Source organism: Ostrea edulis, chromosome 6, assembly GCF_947568905.1.
Source record: "Ostrea edulis chromosome 6, xbOstEdul1.1, whole genome shotgun sequence".
Taxonomy (NCBI): domain Eukaryota; kingdom Metazoa; phylum Mollusca; class Bivalvia; order Ostreida; family Ostreidae; genus Ostrea; species Ostrea edulis.
The window spans coordinates 67936500-67956121 of NC_079169.1; the positions used below are offsets into that span (position 1 = coordinate 67936500).

The 19622-nt window shown below is 36.3% G+C and overlaps 1 protein-coding gene across 4 annotated transcripts in view; it reads right to left on the reverse strand.

Moving 5' to 3' along the window:
• Positions 1 to 3992: 3992 nt before the first annotated feature.
• Positions 3993 to 19622, reverse strand: part of LOC130046914 (carbohydrate sulfotransferase 15-like) — a 35525-nt gene continuing 19895 nt past the window's right edge. For 2 of the 4 annotated variants that reach the window (XM_056140565.1, XM_056140564.1), the window contains 6 exons: positions 18171 to 18290; positions 17526 to 17685; positions 14905 to 14949; positions 13462 to 13615; positions 11950 to 12097; positions 3993 to 5486 (listed from right to left, as the gene is read on the reverse strand). In XM_056140565.1, coding sequence (XP_055996540.1) covers positions 4822 to 5486; positions 11950 to 12097; positions 13462 to 13615; positions 14905 to 14949; positions 17526 to 17685; positions 18171 to 18290 — 1292 coding nt within the window. In that variant the 3' untranslated portion in view covers positions 3993 to 4821. The remainder of the gene's footprint in view (positions 5487 to 11949; positions 12098 to 13461; positions 13616 to 14904; positions 14950 to 17525; positions 17686 to 18170; positions 18291 to 19622) is intronic. The other 2 variants (XM_056140567.1, XM_056140566.1) reach the window with 1 other exon arrangement.

Genomic DNA, 19622 nt, shown 5'->3' on the forward strand with positions numbered 1-19622 from the left:
ACGGAGCCTCGGTTTTTGTGGTCTCATCTGAAGGACCGCCCCATTTAGTTGCCTCTGACGACAATGAAGGGATACTGAGAACCTATTCTAGTCTGGATCCCCACAGATTGTAGGAAGCGGTAGTACACCAGAGGAACCTTTAAAACGTCCCGACCTTGGTTGTTTGTTTGAAAGTTTCATTCATACTGTGACGTCATCAGTTGTAAGTGTCAGAAGCAATACAAATTTAGACAGAATTATCGCTTACGTCCGTAGCAGTGAGGTCTCTTAACGTGCCGCGACTTCCATTTTTAAGGTCATAACCGAAAGACTTGTGATTCTCGTTTCTAAATGCCGAACGTTTGACGGACGAACAATCACTGCCTATGTTTACATCTTAGGTTTGACGCGATCATGTCACGATCGGGGCTCGAACTCACGACCTTCCGGTTACGAAGCGAACTCTACCACAGAGCTACCGCGACCAGTTCCCGACCTTGGACCTGACGTAGAACTACTGCGAGGTGGATATTTCGGATTTGAGGAAAGGGAAGATTAAACTCTGAAACACTCTTTTGATCAGAATCGAAGCATTTAGAAAAAAAACTACTAGTCTGATATCTTTTTTCTGAGAGAGAGAGAGAGAGAGAGAGAGAATCTGAAATAATTGTGGCATTCCCACGAGTTCTCACATTCTTATCTTCTGCATACGTTCTCAAAACTTGATGAACACGCTCCTTCTACTAGGATGGATTAACGGAGATTATTTTATATTTTCATCAATTTTCTTAGATCTCAACCAAATTAATTACATAAATTTTCCTTTTCTCTGTCAAATTCAACAAATGCTTGATTTTCATACTTTTTGTACAGTCTGAGATTTTGCCTGTAAGCTTCGGGTACTAATTCATAAGCTTTTAAGATCACGTCCTTGACATAGTCTGTACTATCAGTTACCTTTAGGCTCAGGCTATATGGAATTTTCCGCTACATACCCAAAGTGTTGAAACATATTTATACACTGAATGTTCTTGAAATTTCAGAAGTAACCTAAATCTAATATTTCTGCCGCATCAAATTCAGGGTATCGCTTAGCGCTATAATGATGCCTTGATACCTTTACTTATAAAAAAAAAATACAGTGAAAATTTATTTTGCAAGTTTAATGTTACGCCCTAGATATGTATTTCCACAGATCACTGAATAGAATTACAATGTAGTTCTATAAAGTTTGGTGGGAAAGTCTGTCCTGTTGATGTTTCCATTTACCATTTAAAACATCTCAGCCTTTTAACATTAAATTTCAGACCGATCTAAACAATTTTCGTCTTTTTGCTCAAATACCATTCACGGTATTACTTGTATTTCAAAATGATGTTATCAAACCACAAATATACAACTAAACTATGTAAAGGTAATCATATTGTGTTACATTCAGTAATGTTTATTTTCATAATACACTGAATGTTTATTTTCATAATAGCGCGTTTCTTGAAGCATGATCACGCCAATCCATTACAACGATACGCCTACGATACATGTGCGTGTTCTTCATTGTCGTTCAACTATAGTCCAGCTGGACATGTCATTACTGGTGATGTTGAAAATGAGGACCTCAAATAACTTATTCTAAAAGGTCCTAAATACAGAGAACCTCGGTCTTTCAATTGGCGACAGACCTTCATCTCTATTATGAATTCTGTCGAAGAATATGCCAGATGATGGGCTAAATATGAAAAAGAACTTGATACGACTACACTGTCAGAATGGATTAAAAGTATAAGAGGAAAAATAGACATATTAAAGCAAAAGTGCGTACCATCTACCCGTCTGTGTTTAGTGAACCAGAAGTGATAAAAGAATCAGATAGGTTACACGAGGAATATGTGTTGGTTCCAGCTGACAAAGCTTGTAACAACATTGTCTTTGTTTGTAAGGTTCATTATTACAACTGGATTTTAAACGAACTTGGCATTAATTCCAGTTTTGGTAATCGTACTTATACTCCAACTGCCCTTTCAAAAGATGAAATTCTTCAAAATCATGCTTCAGTTTTAGACACATTTAATATCCCAGTCAATGGGTCGAATGAATACGAGTTACCGTACCTATGCTGGATTCCTAAACTACTTAAAACCCTTACAAACAAAGATGCATTGCTGGATCCCGTAAGTGCTCTACCAAGCCCCTACCTTTACTCCTCACAAAACTATTAACAGCTGTGAAGAAGAAACTTCAAACTTACTGACGTCTCCATATTAGTGAAAAATTCTCGAGGGAGACGTTAAACAAGATACAATCAATCAAACTTACTGTGCGACTACATGCCAGAAGTAGTGTAAATCAAATGTGGATTCTAAAAAAAATCTTAAGAACTTTTAGTAAACTTGAAATCGCAAAACTTTTCTCAAATCAACATCAAAACGCATGACTTTTCAACACTATACACGAACATTCCTTACAATAAAATAAAGAATAGATTTTTTGACATCATAGACAGTTGCTTCTTCAACAAAAGTGGAAAACGCAAATATTCATATCTAGTGATCAGTCATCCAAAAAATTACTTTGTTAAACACCATTCTGATGCCATGCCCAGTACTCTGAAGTTGAAATGAAAAATATGCTGGAGTTCCTCATTGACAAAATCTTCGTGGTCTTTGGTGATCAGGTCTTCCAACAGTCTGTTGGAATTCCCATGGGCACGAATTGTGTTCTTGTGTTGGCTGACCTGTTTTTATATTCCTCTGAAGCAGAATTTATTAAAAAAAACCTCTACGTGAGAAAAACAAATCTCATCTTGTGACCTTCAATTCGACATTTAGATATATCGGCGACGTATTATCTATTAACAATTATAATTTTCATTCATAGGTCGATTTGATATATCCCAGTTAACTCAAAATAAGACACCACAGAGGCGTCCAGTTCTGCTTCATACCTAGATATTTTATTAAAAGTAGATATTTTCGACGAACTAACAACTCAACTTTATGACAAATGGGATGATTTCAGCTTCTCCATCGTCAACTTCCCATATTTATGTAGCAATATTCCATTATCACCTGCATATGGTGTTTATATATCTCAACTGATTCGATACGCAAGAGCTTGTTCTGCTTATGGTGATTTTTTTAATCGAAGCAGGCTACTGACAAACAAGTTGATGATGTAGGGGTTCCAATAACCTCGTTTAAAGTTAGCATTTCGCAAATTCTATGGTGGTTATAACGATCTAGTTTGCCAATACAGCCTATCATTGGGTCAAATGCTGTCTGATGTGTTTCATACTGATTGTTAGGCTGTTCTTGACACACTGATTTTGACTACGGATAACTCCATTTACCTGATGAAGTCGATAGGGCGCACGGCGGGTGTGACCGGTCAACAGGGGATGCTTACTCCTCCTAGGCACCTGATCCCACCTCTGGTGTGTCCAGGGATCCATGTTTGCTCAAATATCTATTTTGTATTGCTTATAGGAGTTATGAGATTGATCACTGTTCGTTATCTTCACCTTTGACAATAAAGATTCCTCTTTACTGCATACAAGGTCTTTACTGCCATGAATTGATTGATTAATCAGTGGCATTTCACCTACAGCTGGTGACCTATCAACGTTGATTGTATATTGTTTAACGTCCCTCTCGAAAAAATTTCACTCACATGGTGACGTCACCACTGCCGGTGAAGGCTGCAAAATTTAGTCGTTAAGTTCGGCGATTATGGCCTTTAAGCAGGAAGGAATCTTTATCGTGCCAAACCTGCTGTGACAAGGGACGTCGGGTTTTGCGGTCTCATCCGAAGGACCGCCCTATTTAGTCGTCTCTTACGGCAAGCAAGAGGTACTGAGGACCTATTCTAACCCGGATCTCCCACGGAGCTATCTACAGAGGTGAAAGACTAAAACAATATGCGATACAAAACAAATCTAACTGGCTTTTCATATATGCAAGTATAAGTTGCTTAAACGATCCGCGAACTTTCAAATCAATTAGAAAAGATACAAAACACTATTAAAAAGAAGTTTATTCATATAACAAATAATAACTTTTTATTGAGGAACAATGAAAAACAATATCATTAGATGAACTTAGTTGTAAAATGTTATATAAGATTTTCATTGCTAAAAAAATACTGTAACCATATTGGAAGAAAACTTCAAAGAACACATGATATCAATTTATACATAAAATATATAAAAAAAAATCAACGATAAACAGCTAGTTGAATTCATACATGTATTGGTCTTAACTGTTGAATGGGCCAATCTATGGCACTTCAACTACAGCTGGTCGTATATCTACATAAGTGAAATACTAAAACTAACAACAGTACGATCCACGTGGCACGCTCCGGGACCGTAATCCCTGACCCATAGACAGTGAACTGATATTGGTAGAGGTAGTCATGTGCGATATATCAATGAACCCAGTTCATGTGCGAATTTTTTCGGAGAACAGAGCATTATATACAATTTCACCATGTGATCCATAAAGCGGTGAAGAATTTCACAAGTTTGGTTACTGTTTCCACGCCATTATTATAAACTGCCCCCCAAATTATATTATTGTATTACATAAAAGGGTCAAGGTCATTAAAAATGGTACGTGACACTGTCTTATCGTGATATACCCACATACCAAACATCAAAGGCTTAAAACAGTTATGACCCGGACAAACTTTGTAAGATAAGAAGAATTCACACTAAAACCATATGAAGGGGAGACATAACATTAGTAAAATAATCATTTTAATATCAACAGTCAAGTTCATCGTTTTCTTTTCTATCGAGGAAAATTTCTATTAAGTTTTATTAAATGTGACTTCAAAATATTGAATTCATTTTTGAAAATGTACCCTCCTTTTCTTTCGCATACTCTTTAAAGGTCGATTGTTAAAATTCTGTATGTGCTTCCGGTCGTGTAATGGATTATTTTCCTGTCTTATGACAACACCTGTTCTCTTCTTATTGAAATCAGAGCTATTTGTCACAGTTCTTAGCATTTTGATGGTAATGTTTTGGCGGTGAGCACCATTTCCTGACATCTGCTTTTCATGTTTCCGTTTCTCGTGGTGATATATTTTCTCTGGGCGTTTCGCCACTGATTGGTGTGCTTTAATCCGCTGTTGTTGATGCTGTTTTACTTTTTCCACCCACTCTCCAAACGACTTGGATGTCATTATGAAACGATCAATCACTGAATCTGGATTAAGTTTTGATTTTCTTTTTTTTTCATAATATGTCCTCAGATGATCAGCAGGGCCGATATGTGGTCTGTGTTTCCGGTACATTTTTTTCTTAGGTCTAAACTTAAAGGTCGTATCCCTCCACAAATATCGCCCATCGTTTAACATGGCTGCCAATTTTCTGTTTGGTTCCTCAAAAAATTCAACTAAAATGTTCCATGTCTCGTTTAACATCGAACCTTGTATATTTTTAAGAACCGTTTCGTATCTGTGCGGCATTTCTACAATGTCTTTCAATAGGTTTGAAGAAATGTCTCCTATAATGAAAATTAACATATGTATTTCGCATCCTGTGTGTAAACAATCCAGATTAATTTTGAACAAGAGATCCACAGGCCTTATCGGTCACCTGAGTACTAGTTAAAGGGGCATAGACACGATTCTGAAAATTTTCAAATTTTATTTTTCCATTTTTATTGTTTACATTGCTTAGCTAAAGTAAAGTATTTCTAATGGTCAATCAAAATTCTAATATCAGTATATATATATATATATATATATATATATATATATATATATATATATATACTAGTATATATATACTTTATGTCAATATGTCATTAAAACCAATCAATTTGAGGACTGCAACGGTAACAAATATCATATCAAACTGGGGTAACTTCATACCAAAGGCATGTTTTGAATTTGTCATTTATTAAACGAGTAACTGATGACCCTGTTGCTCTTCATTTCTAAACGGATTCTCATAGTATTGACGATTATTCTATAATAGGAAATGAAAAACTTTACAAAGATGACATACATGTATATCGTCGCTTTAGAGAAAATTTATGGAAGAAAAAATTAAATACTTATGTACCACACGGAATAAACAAAAGGGAACATTTTTGTCTTTAATAATTAATGTCTTGTAAGACTTGTATGCAAAGAACGTGTTATAATAACTGATTATAACAATATTGATGTATTTAAGATTAACTACTTATTGTAATATTTCTTGTTTGTATTCACTTAGGCCAGTAGTTGATTGCTTTGTGAACAATCATTTCTAAAAGTATGTTACATTAATAATACCAAATATTTGATTGTACGGATAGTCATATTTTAGGATGTGTCCACGAGGTCGGGTGAGTATTGTTCATTTTATTATTAGACTCGTACCTTTCTCAAATGTTTTTCGCGCAATATCAACTTTGACGTTTATAATATTTACTGTGACGGCATAGTACTTTCGCGTATGTAGTCGTGCGTTAGGTTGCTATGAGAGATAAACACGACTGAAGAAGACCGGTAACACGGTCGAAATATTTCTACAAAGTGTTTAGAGTTTTATATATTATATATATATATATAAAGCACAGAAATAGCAATGAACTCTTAAATGAACATAACTGGCCTAAGTGAAGAAATATTTAATATAAAGCACAGAAAATTTCACTTTATTTCGATACCCACTTCTGCCCCTACCCGGGGTTGAACTCACGACCTGCGGAACCAAATCTCCTAGCAGCATGAAAGCAGCGCGCTAGACCGCTCGACCATCTAGGCAAGTCTAGATATGTAAGTTGCTTAATAGAAAATATCATGTTTAAAACAAAATGAGATGTCCCAAACACTAGAAACTATTCAATTATGTTAAAAATTAACTTGTAAATTGAAGAAAATCTGCTTTAAACGAAACGTTTGCTAGTATATTTAACATATGTAAACAAAAACATGGCACGAACCTTGTTTACATAACAGAATTGTGAGCTCTGCATCTCCCACGTACCTCAACAACTGACATTAACATTTTTTCTGACCATTAGAAATAACATAGTTTAGCATTTTAAACATTAAAAATGGAAAAACAAAATTTTAAAATTTTCAAGCTCAAATCGTGTCTATGCCCCTTTAAAGTATCACTAGTCCCAAGGGCTATGTAATCTTATTTTTGAAAATCCAATTCTGAATGTCTAAGCTACATTGTAAATTCTAATATTCAGCAACAGTATAAAAGAAGATGAGTTCTTAAAACTTTAAAGCTGTATGACCCGATGTTCATGTATTATTTTTGTACATAATTACTTAAAGCAGATTAATTACTTTATAAAGTTATTAACTTTTATTAAAATTGAAGTCGTACTCTATATATGTTTGCAAACACTACGGCGAAACTGATGACGCAATCTACACCCGGAAACGACAACACGCACACGTAAACAAAAGGTCACCGATTCTGGTCAGTCACCGAAATAGAGCAGTCGACGATACTTTAAAGCAGATTAATGACTTTATAAAGTTATCAACTTTCCCTTAATTACATGCTTGAAAACATCTGCATGTAAAAGAAAACAATGAGAATATCATTTAAAAAGTAAATATAGTGTGATACATATATAAATCATCCCATAAATTATACAGTGTTAGACGTCTATAAATAGACCCACGCGCGTCAGGGGAATCCCAACATGATGTATTAACTCATACGCAACTGTCTATTTTTAAGGCTGAAAGAGCGTAAAACAACGAATTACTAAGAGGTATTTGATCATTTTATTTCTATTACACTTATGGTACGGTACTGTTGGAACAAAATACACAGCTTTACACAGATAAGATCACCGATGATCTGAAAGTTTGAACTGGTCACGTGACTGTCACTTGAAATGGCAGAGTGACGCGGTTATTTGTAAACATCGATTTAAAATCAAATAATTTTGGTTAAAACAGATGAAATAATGTATATGTCATACAGCCTCATAACTACATACGTGCGATGATTTAATAGCGTTTTTAGGAGATGGAAAAAAATATTGTAATTCGGACCATACAGCTTTAATGTCCTGATGAAAGGTTTTACAATATAATATTTATGTATTAACATTAAATGATAACACTAATTTGGACCCATCCTAAAGTCAAAACACGGGGGTTGCGAAATTCACCATTTTTTGTAAATCCTTTTCTGCTTTTCCTTAACATGCATTTAGTTTTTATACTGTATCAGCAAACTTAGAGAAGTCTTTCATATGATAAAGACAATAATAACTATAATAATACTGGTTCCACCCTGAAACCAAACACTTACCCCCTAGGATATGAAATTTAAAATTTTGGTAAAGGACTACCTACTCCTTCTAAGTATCCATTTAGTATCAAATCTCCTGAGACCCGCCCAAAAGACTGAACTCTTATCCAAGGAGTAGGGAATACGTGTATCACGTTTTTTTTGTAAGCAGTTTGGACTGAGGTTTGTGGCACCCTGTCTATTATGGTTGACTTGAAGCTCATTAATTTGTATGCGTTGGACATTTGACAGTACGTACATTGTACTGTCGTTCGGTACATATTGTAGTCGGCAATGATATGCACATACCCTCACGATACATGTATATTGCAGCGTACGATAATGTGTGTGAGATCATCTCTATGGTATTTATATGTATTGCTTATAAGAGTTATGAGATTGATCACTGTTTGTTATCTCCACCTTCCATATGTATAACGAAAGGAAATTGAAAAAAAGAAGAAGATTCAAATAAAAAATACCTATATTTAATTACTGATGAAAGTAAAGCTTATACATCGATAGAGATTTTTGGAAGAGTTATCTGCCTTTGGTAAAAAATAATAAAAGTCTAGTTGTCTTAAGATATGTGCGGTAAATGATAAATTTTCATTAAGAGAAAGTTTATGTAGTGTTTTACCAAGTGATTTGTATGAATTTCGTTTAAAAAGTTTGAATAAAACATGTTCTTCTCATAGGATTCCTCGTAAATAAATGAAGCATTATTCAAAATTTTGTAAAAATTTTTTTGGTGGACTATTTTTGTTTAATGAGGTATTCAAATTGATACAGTGATTACAAAAATTCCACCATTATTAGATATCATATGAAATATGATCGTAATACATTGAATACTTTAAGACGATAATTGATGTAACTAAATCCACGAGGAAATATGGGGAACATGCGAAAGTGAATATCTATGTCTAAAAATACTGATTTTTTTTTCATCATAAACATGCATACAGTATTTCGTAATAATGCACAGAAATTCAAAAAGGATGATTCTTATTACATGCATTTTTCCTATATACATGTACATTTGTATGCCCATTTGGGTCCCACTCTGGAGCCCTAACATGTCCCAGGGGCCATGGATTTCACAATTTTGGTAGGTTGCTCCATGCGCTTCATAACCATGCCTATATCTTTTCTACAAGTTGTGCAGGGGTAAATATATATTTACGTAATGCATCATCATATAAAGCACCAAAACATCTGATCCAAGGCCATGAATTTAACAATTTCTATAGAGGCTTATTGACTCATTATACCTATACACACATTTTATTTGATAGGTGTCCAAGAATATAAGAATAAAAGTGTTTTTAAAAACTGCAAGAGTTTTAGGATTTTGGTCCCTGTTCTAAATCCAGACCCCTTGATTGATTGTATCTTGTTTAACTTCCCTCTCGAGAATTTTTCACTCATATGGGTCCCTTGTCTTAAAGGGAAAGGCAACCCTAACCACATTGTTGCTTTTATGAATAAAGTATTACTTACTGATATAGCAAATGAGATTTAACAAGAAAAATCCCTGCTTAACGATTAAATCAATATTAATCTATCATTTATTTTGAATTACCCGCCGCTAAGAAAGCAGCCATTGAAGTTTAATTTATGACGTCACACCGTCTGTTCCGGTTTATATCATCAGCAGCTATGTAAACATGACAAGTGACAAACAGTTAAGTTTGGAGTCGTATAGATTTGAGCCCGTTCTTTCGCATGAAGAAATCGAGAAAAGAAGATGTTCAGTGGAGTCGCTGACCAGGCAGACGGTACACATTTCTTCATACAAATGTCTCGAACCTCAACTTGTCATTACGCAACGATGGCTTCACAGTTTACATAGTCTTTTCAGATGACTTGATTGGGTCAGGAATTTCGAGAGAAAAAACTTTTCACATAATCCCTTTGCATCAGTGCAATTTAATTTAAATTGCACTAATGCAAAGGGAGTATGTGATTGGGAAGGCCAAGCGCCCTGCACCATAGTCCCCCTCAGGTGAAAACTGGCGCATTAGATTATCTAATTCATGCGCCAAAGCGCGCTTTCATTATCGATTGTAATTTACGATTTTTTCTCTAGAAGTGAATTGGGTACGACTTACTTATTTTTGGTACTTTCAGTTTTAATTCCTATGTATTCTGATACACCGAATCTCATTGGTTGAAGCAATACAAATCAAAATATATAACCAATAAAATATTTCCTCTTACACCACATTTCATCACGTCTTCTCATGCTTATGCTTTAGCGTTTATGCTTCGGAAGTCCAAAGACAGATATAGAAACGACAGAAAGTGAAAAAACAACAACAACTAATGAAAAAACAACGAGAGACCGTCTTCAAATACCAATGCCGATAAAAGCAATGATACCGTTGAGAGGGGGACATTGAAACAAAGAAGAAACATTTTCAAGAGCGGTGAAAAAGATCGTGATCGTGGTTCAGAGTTTCAATTAAAACAATAATGTTCCACTGCACATTTGCTATTGATCAAAAATGGTCATTCAAAATATGTTGATGGCCCATTAAATCTGAAAATGGCCCATTGAAAACTTGAACCGTGGGGCCATAGTCATTTTGGCCTTCCCAATCACGACAATTTATTGCTTGACCAACCTATTTATTCGTAAAATCTACCACATGAAAGGTGAAGATATCTTTGATGACCTTAGAATCTCATCAAAACCGGAACAGACGGTGTGACGTCAAAATTATTGATTTTTGTGATCTTGAATACTAAAGAGGTCCACATCATGGCAGCCTCTCTGGATGTCGAGAATTTCAATTTTCAACGTTTTCGAATTAGTACTGAAGCTTATCTTGACCGTATAGCAACAGAATAGTATGACAAATGTTTATCATGAAAGGTGAAGATAACGAACAGTGATCAATCTCATAACTCCTATAAGCAATACAAAACAGATAGTTGGGCAAACACGGACCTCTGGACACACCAGATGTGGGATCAGGTGCCTAGAAGGAGTAAGCATCCCCTGTCGACCAGTCACACCCGCCGTGAGCCCTATATCCTATAATCATATAATTAATCCTATAATTTATCATGGAAATTTTTTGGGTTGCCTTCCCCTTCAATAAGGGTTTCACAATGCTAGAAGTTTCCCTTTTCATTATCGCTGCAGGAGTCAAGAAGAAAAATCTTAAAAGAGATCATGCATTTTCACTATATGACCCATAAAGCTCTACCCTAGCACAAGACTCCCTGGCCTGGGCTATGAATTTCACCATTCATCCTTGTTCATCATGGTTATAAACATCTGTAGTTTGTCTGCCAGATGCCCTCAAGTATAGTTTGTTTAGGTGACATAATATTGCTCGGCCAGATTGCTGCTAGGTGAAACAACAATGGCCCACTCCCCCCAGAGTACCAGTAGTTAACATGGCATTGATGATCAACAGCACTTTTGTGTCATATTGAGAAATTCCTACTGCAATGACGCAATTTGTTACGTCAAAATTAGACAAACACATGGATGTCGACGGGAAAGGGCAATTTTCGTAGAATTAATGTTCTTCCGTTCAAAAATAACCATTAAAACCATTAGGAATTTTGAAATGTTGGTTAATTTGGGACTAAAATAGTTTTAAGTAAGCCTAAACATATCTAATAGGATTTTGATACAAGCTGAGTAAGTCATGAAAACGTATCAAATGTCAAAAATACCATCATCTCCTTACCAACTTCAAGGAACGAAAATAATTTAAGTAGACTGTGCTTCATGTCCTTTCGATAATCTTCATTTCTAATAATGAATACTTGTTCCCTGGGAAATACATCCAGCCATTCTTGGAGATGGATGTAGTATAAACTTGCCGTTATTGGAAGCTGTAATAAGAGATATGAATAACAATTCAAAATTAACCATATTGGGGTAAATTTTCATATAATATTAGAGTGCCAATACGAACACACCACTTCTGACAATGTTTGACAACACTGTACATACAGTTCTTTCTCCAGTGGACCTGTGTAAGTTTCTTAACTTTAATACTAGTTTTAATATGCAAGATCCAACGATAATATGGCAAAGTGAAGATAATGAACAACATTATGTACAATAATATTTTGAAATTGAAAACTATCAATTTACTTTATTTAGTCAAAAATGCAGTTTTGTTAGAAACCAATCTGAAGAAAATACAAAACCCCTGCTGGACTCGAACCCGCGATATACTCGATAACCTACTGAGCTACTCGTCTAGGTAATGGTATTTGAAATGAATCGATAAATATTGCTGATTATATTTTCATCCATGTTTTAAAAGAAAGTCAGCCATTATGACGATGTGTAGTACCTCCTAGCGTAACACGAAAACTACGTCCAACAATGTATGTGCCGGGTATTTCTTTACTCACGTGTAGCTGTGTCGGGTATTTCTTTACTCATTTGTAGCTGTGTCGGGTATTTCTTTACTCACGTGTACCTGCGTCGGGTATTTTTTTTACTCGCGTGTAGCTGTGCCGGGTATTTCTTTACTCACGTGTAGCTGTGCCGGGTATTTCTTTACTCACGTGTAGCTGTGCCGGGTATTTCTTTACTTACGTGTAGCTGTACCGGGTATTTCTTTACTCAAGTGTAGCTGTGCCGGGTATTTCTTTACTCACGTGTACCTGTGTCAGGTATTTCTTTACTCACGTGTAGCTGTGCCGGGTATTTCTTACTCACGTGTAGCTGTGCCGGGTATTTCTTTACTCACGTGTAGCTGTGCCGGGTATTTCTTACTCACGTGTAGCTGTGCCGGGTATTTCTTACTCACGTGTAGCTGTGCCGGGTAGTTCTTTACTCACGTGTAGCTGTGTCGGGTATTTCTTTATTCACATGTAGCTGTGCCGGGTATTTCTTTTCTCATGTGTAGCTGTGCCGGTTATTTCTTACTCACGTGTAGCTGTGCCGGGTATTTCTTACTCACGTGTAGCTGTGCCGGGTAGTTCTTTACTCACGTGTATCTGTGCCGGGTATTTCTTTACTCACGTGTATCTGTGCCGGGTATTTCTTTACTCACATGTAGCTGTGCTGGGTATTTCTTACTCACGTGTAGCTGTGCCGGGTATTTCTTTACTCACATGTAGCTGTGTCGGGTATTTCTTTACTCACGTGTAGCTGTGCTGGGTATTTCTTACTCACGTGTAGCTGTGCCGAGTATTTCTTTACTCACGTGTAGAGCTGTGTCGGGTATTTCTTTACTCACGTGTAGCTGCGTCGTCATATTGTATCCGTAAATACACGATCTGTAACTGCTGTACTTCATGCATTCGTCTAAGCGATGTATGGCTGTTATGACTGAGTGGTGGAACTCCTCGGCTGAATGCCCGTATCCTCCGTGGTAGTAATGACTGTACAGTCTGCAAAAAATTAGGAAAAAAATCTACATCTTGCACACGTGAATTACAAACTGATACTTAAGGTATTCACACAGTAATTTTCGTCATCAGTTTACACCGAATAATTTGTATAGTGAAATGATTTTGAAGTGTTGCGTTACTGATAAGTATTAAAAGCCATGATAATTTTAATGCTTACAGTTAAGCAATAAAAAGCAGCTCAGGCTAATTAATCATGCATTAAAGACTAATTAATAATGCATTAAAGCTCTCATCCACTCCCTTTCACATTTGTACCTCAGGTTTTTTTCCGTATCTACATTTTCTATACCTGTTAATCTGTTAGTAGGATTTCAGTAGTATATATCTCACAGACTTACACAAAAACCACTGCACTGTGAAGCTTCTTGATCATGATAAACGCTGAGGAATTTATCCCACCCTAAGGTAATATCTAATCCACAAATGCGGATCTCCCAAATTTCAATCATTTCTTACCGGTCGAAAGACCTTTCTCTTGGGAAAATTTATCGAAGTCATTTATCCTGTATACATGTAAATTCAAACTATAGACTGGATATTTTGGTTATTTATCACGGAACACTGCGGATACATCGATTTTTCGTGTCTATCCTACAGCATAGGACTGGCATCTTCACTTTTCATTATTATTTTTAATTGCTTAGCTAATTATCAAGAACAGGAACCAACTGGGGATCACTTCCACCTTGATGGTAATTGTTGGGAGGACATGACAATTTTGGTTTTTGACTGTTCCGCCAGATGGACGAGTTTTGTCACCATTTGCTGGGGTAGTTTTACGGATTCCTTATTCAGGGATTTGTCCCCCATGTTTGACATAAGCCCTCACTTTAAAATACTCTTTGTAAGTTATGCTTTTCTCATAATTTAGTTTCTAATCATACTGTAGATACATATCATTAATATCATTTTGTTATTCTTAATAAACACAATTAGGGAAGAATATTTTCGTATACGGACTCATTCAGAGTTTTTTGGTACGACTGGTCTTTGACCTCCGTTGATTTTGATCCTTGATTAGGCGGGATAATTGGAGATCACACTACAATATAATATGTTCGATAGATCGGGCGTGTTTTATGAAGTTCAGTCTTTAATCCAAGACACAAAACACCATTTAGTATATTGTAAATACACTTTTCTCTTGAGAAAGGAACCGGTTTGTCAAATTATAACAGCAAGATTGTTAGAAATTAATCGCAAAATCACAAAATACATGTATGTGGATCGCATACTATAGCAAGGAGTATGAGATCCTTACCAGTTACCTCCATTTGTGATTGATGCGAGGGGATGCCCCGCTTGAAGATGCTCTTGTTTGATATACAATATAAAAGAGATGATTATTTCATTTCTTAAATCATAGCCTAGATACACAGAAGAGGTTATCATTATACAGTTAAAGTATATATCATTGAGGGAGTTAGCAAGATTCCAGTTCCCTGAAGCCAGGACTATTTCCCGAGGTGTTAGCCAAGGTCCTAGGGGAACTGGAATCTTGCTAATTCCCTCAATGATTATAATTTAACTGTTTTATTATACCGATACAAATTGAAAATATAAATAACAAATGTTTATATTCTTGTTGAATTTCATTAACAATAAAACAAATATTTTGAGAGAATTAACAAGTTCAAATGCCCTTAACTTGAACACAATAAATCAATTCCAGAGACTAATTATTTCACTGTATACAAGTATGTCAAGAAAAATTGAAAGCGACTTGGCGGTTTGCAAATCTAAACAAATTGTTGCTTGTGGATGACAAGTTGGCAGATGGCATCACATTTCCAAAAGGACCACTTTCGACATTTTCTAGACTAAACTCGTTGTTCAACAGTTCATTGATTAGATTGGTTTCCAGAAAACCATGACACGCATTTTCAGATGGAGCTGTATTATCTGATTTTGACACAGTTTCAGACATGTCAGATGTTGCAGATATACATGTATTTCTACACAAAATGTCAGACATTTCCCTCTTTTTCGCCTCACTAAGTTTCGAGCTGTAAGATTTGATAGATGTTTCACTACGATGTCCACTATTTCCCATTATGTGTCATTGTTGAGTCCTTATATGTCCGCCTGTACAATATGTCTGCCTTCGCTATACATCTGCCCAATTTTGGACCAAACTGTCCTTATATGTCCGCCTGCACTATATGTCTGCCCAATTTTTTTCAAAGTGTCACAATATGTCCGCCTGATTTTTGAACGAACTATTACAATATGTCCACCTATATTAGAATTTGATTACTATATAACGTTGATGAAAAAGACGTAATATTTCGAATTCTATCTGTACAAAAGACATTATTCGACATTTATATAGTAGGGAAGCCTGTTGAGGCCATTACATAGAAAGAACCTGATCGGGCAGGGCTTAATCTCTTCCACTGGCAGCCAAAAAGGAGGTCACAGAGTACGAATTTGTTGTACGCGCCGTGTGATTGGTTCTCAAAGACATTGCTTAGTCTCGGGATCATCCGAATGGTCTTGGGATTATTCGCGGACCAATCACACGACACGTTATAAATTCGTACTCTGTGACCTCCTTTTTGGCTGCCAGTGGAAGAGATGAAGCCCTGTCCGATCAATCCACGCAAGATTGTGTTAAATAAAAGAGATGAGATGGGTTTTGAGTTGAAGAGACTTGTAGTATGACATCTCCCTGACCTGCCGCTCGCCAAAATTCCTTAAGTAACTCTGCAATTACTTGGAAAATGTGCCCCGAGACGGGGACCCCCTGTTTGTTTACAAATTTTTGTTTCATACCTTGTATATTTTATTATATCGGTAGAAGGCTAATCTCTAAAGCTTACAAAAAGCATGAAACGAAACATGAATTGAAAGAGGGATGAGATAGACCGGGAATTCACACATTTCAGAGAAATTATTGCCACCAAATTTTTTTTTATTAAAATAAAAAGGGGGGGGGGGGTTAGTAATATCCATACTTCAGGTGCCTGTGATGCGACCCGAAAACTCACAGCATCAAATGATTTCGTTTGTTGACGTAGCCAGTCAAATCGAACCCTAGTTCATTTCCAAAGTCGTACTATTTTCAAAATAATGTGTATGTGAAAAGATATTCCTAAAAAGATTTTTAGTAAATATTTTGGAGGAGATGATAGAATAATTCCAGTCCGTTTAAAATAATTGTTTAAATAGGCTTGAATATTGAATTAAATTCACGGCTTTCATTACACTTCGCTATTAGTGGTGGGTGCGTGGATCAGATTATGCTTTTATAATATACAATGGTTACTTTTCAATACTCAAGAGCTTCTTTTACATCTAGAGAAATTATACATTTTTCATTCTACATTAATTATTCTGTTTATGAAAAAGGAAGGCCGAATATATGCCTCCATTTTTTAATATTAAATTTTTGCGACGGCGATGCAAGAATACAATATAAGGCCTCAAATCGAAGGTTTATATAAGAGATGAAGGTCAAGGGTTAAAGTCAAATATCGAATAATTTTTCTGGTTTTCTTTATGAATGTCTCTGACGATAACCTTTGACACTTGATGTTGCTGATCATTGCTACCAATACTCTTCACTTTTCATTTTTTTCCCTTGAACACTATGAAACATATTGGCATTAATTTGCAGTTTCTTCAACTGATTTCTCAGAATGATTACATTTATCAAATGTCATTGTACAATTTTCGATCAAAATTTATAAGAAGTTATTTCTTCACGCGTGAGTTTCTACCTATTTATGAAAAAATGGTCCTGGTTCAAAATTCCACAGATTTTGACTCAATTTTCAACGGCGGGTCTAAAGTGTGTGTGTTACACTGGCAAGTTGCGGTTAATGTCGGGTGTTCTGAATCTATAGATACAGAGGACGAACTACTGTGGCAAGTTTACTCGTGATACCTTTCTGCAGGTTCTCGTAGCACGAGAATCAATTTGATTTTCGGTTGCACGTGCTTCACTAGATGAGGTGTCATGTATCTCGGTGCGTTTGAGAGAGGATTGTTCTGTGGGATTTCCCTCCAATGACGATGATCCCAGAAATCCATGGGATCGCCATGGCCTGTATATAAAGAACTCGTGTAACGAAATTATGATGAAACAAGTACAAAAGCCTAAGATTCATTTTTGCAACACACATATAAAATCAGAGTGAAATGCATGTAGATGTACCTTCCTATGCTTTGATACTGCTTGAAATCTCATTAAGTTCACAAAACAGATAATAAGCTAATGTTATGATTGATGTGTTGCATCATAAGATTATCAGAGTCACGAGTAAACGCAGGTCAGGAAGCCAAGCTACAAACAGACGGGAAAAGATTCTTTTTCGGCTAAACCCTTTCCACTCAATCTATGAAAGGTGGGATAAAAACTCGCTTGTAAAAGTGTATTATATAAATGTTAAACATTGACGCGCCCTAATAATTCAACCCAATATTGTATATATAAATGTTTATTCAATTTAAAAATGGCGACCTAGATTGTTGATAAATTCTTATCGACCCTCAAAAGTACAATTAACTAAATTACTGATTATACCCGTACCTGTGATGAGATCTGAATACTGCGATAAATCGTTTAGTGCAATCTTTGTCCGTCCAATTTCATCGGCCTTGAAAATCCGTGAGAACTCGTCGAGTGTAATTTTAGTACCATTGTAGGATCCTAGGTATATTTTGTAAAACAAAATGGGAGAATGAAACATAATTCGGTTATAAATACATCAATATGTAATGCGTGGAAGCTATTTGATGCCTATAAATATTATTTTCGGACAGATGGCAGAATACAGTGGGTAACAAAACGATAACTCTCTCTGTTTCTTATCCCGTGGGGATCCGGGTTAGAATAGTTCCTCAGTACCCTTTGCTTGTCGTACGAGGCGGCTAAAAGGGCGGTCCTTCGGATGAGACAGCAAAAACCGATGCCCCTTGTCACATCAGATGAGCCCTCCTTGCTCAAAGGTCATAAGCTCCGAGCACAGGCCTAACTTTTACTGCCCTTCATTGGTAATGGTGACGTCTCCATATGAGTGGAAAATTTTCGAGAGGGACGTTAAACAACCAACCAATGAAAATTTAATGTAGTAATTTCTCGCAAAATAAAAGCATCTATTTTTATATATTGATTGATTGAATATTGTTTTACGTCCCTCTTGAGAATATTTCACTCATATGGAGACGTCACCACTGCCGGTGAAGGACTGCAAAATTTAGGCCTATGCTCGGCGCTTATGGCCATTGAGCAGAGAGGGATCTTTATCGTGCCACACCTGCTGCGACACGGGACATCGGTTTTTGCGGTGTCATCCGAAGGACTACCCCATTCAGTCGCCTCTTACGACAAGCAAGGGGGTACTGAGGACCTATTCTAATCCGGATCCCCACGGGATTATTTTTATATAAAAATTAATGCTATTATTAGATGATGAGGAATTTTTATGCTATCTGATTGGTCTAAACATCCTTTTTGGTGTGTAACTCAGAATGATTTCAACTCCATGAAAAGTGAAGATAACGAACAGTGATCAATATCATAACTTCTATAAGCAATACAAAATAGATAGTTGGGCAAACAAGGATCCCTGGACATATACCAGAGGTGGGATCAGGTGCCTAGGAGGAGTAAGCATCCCCTGTCGACCGGTCACACCCGCCGTGAGCCCTATATCTTCATCAAGTAATACTATGTTGACGTTGGTTAACTATATACATATGCGCAAATCCAGAGCCAAGCCACCCCCCCCCCCCTCCGGGTTGGGGGGGTTTAGGGGCCCAATCCAAACTAAGGACCAACATTTAGTTATATTTATATATACAACTGAAAAGTGCATAAAATAGGCAAATATATTTATTTTCTATCAAGCCCAGGGGTGATGGTTTTGGACTCTCAAAACTCTCCTAACAAAGCACCTACAATACGTACATGTACCAATGGAATATTAATATATCAATCCACAGGAAAACGGGGAAATCTGTTATGTAATGAACATTACAC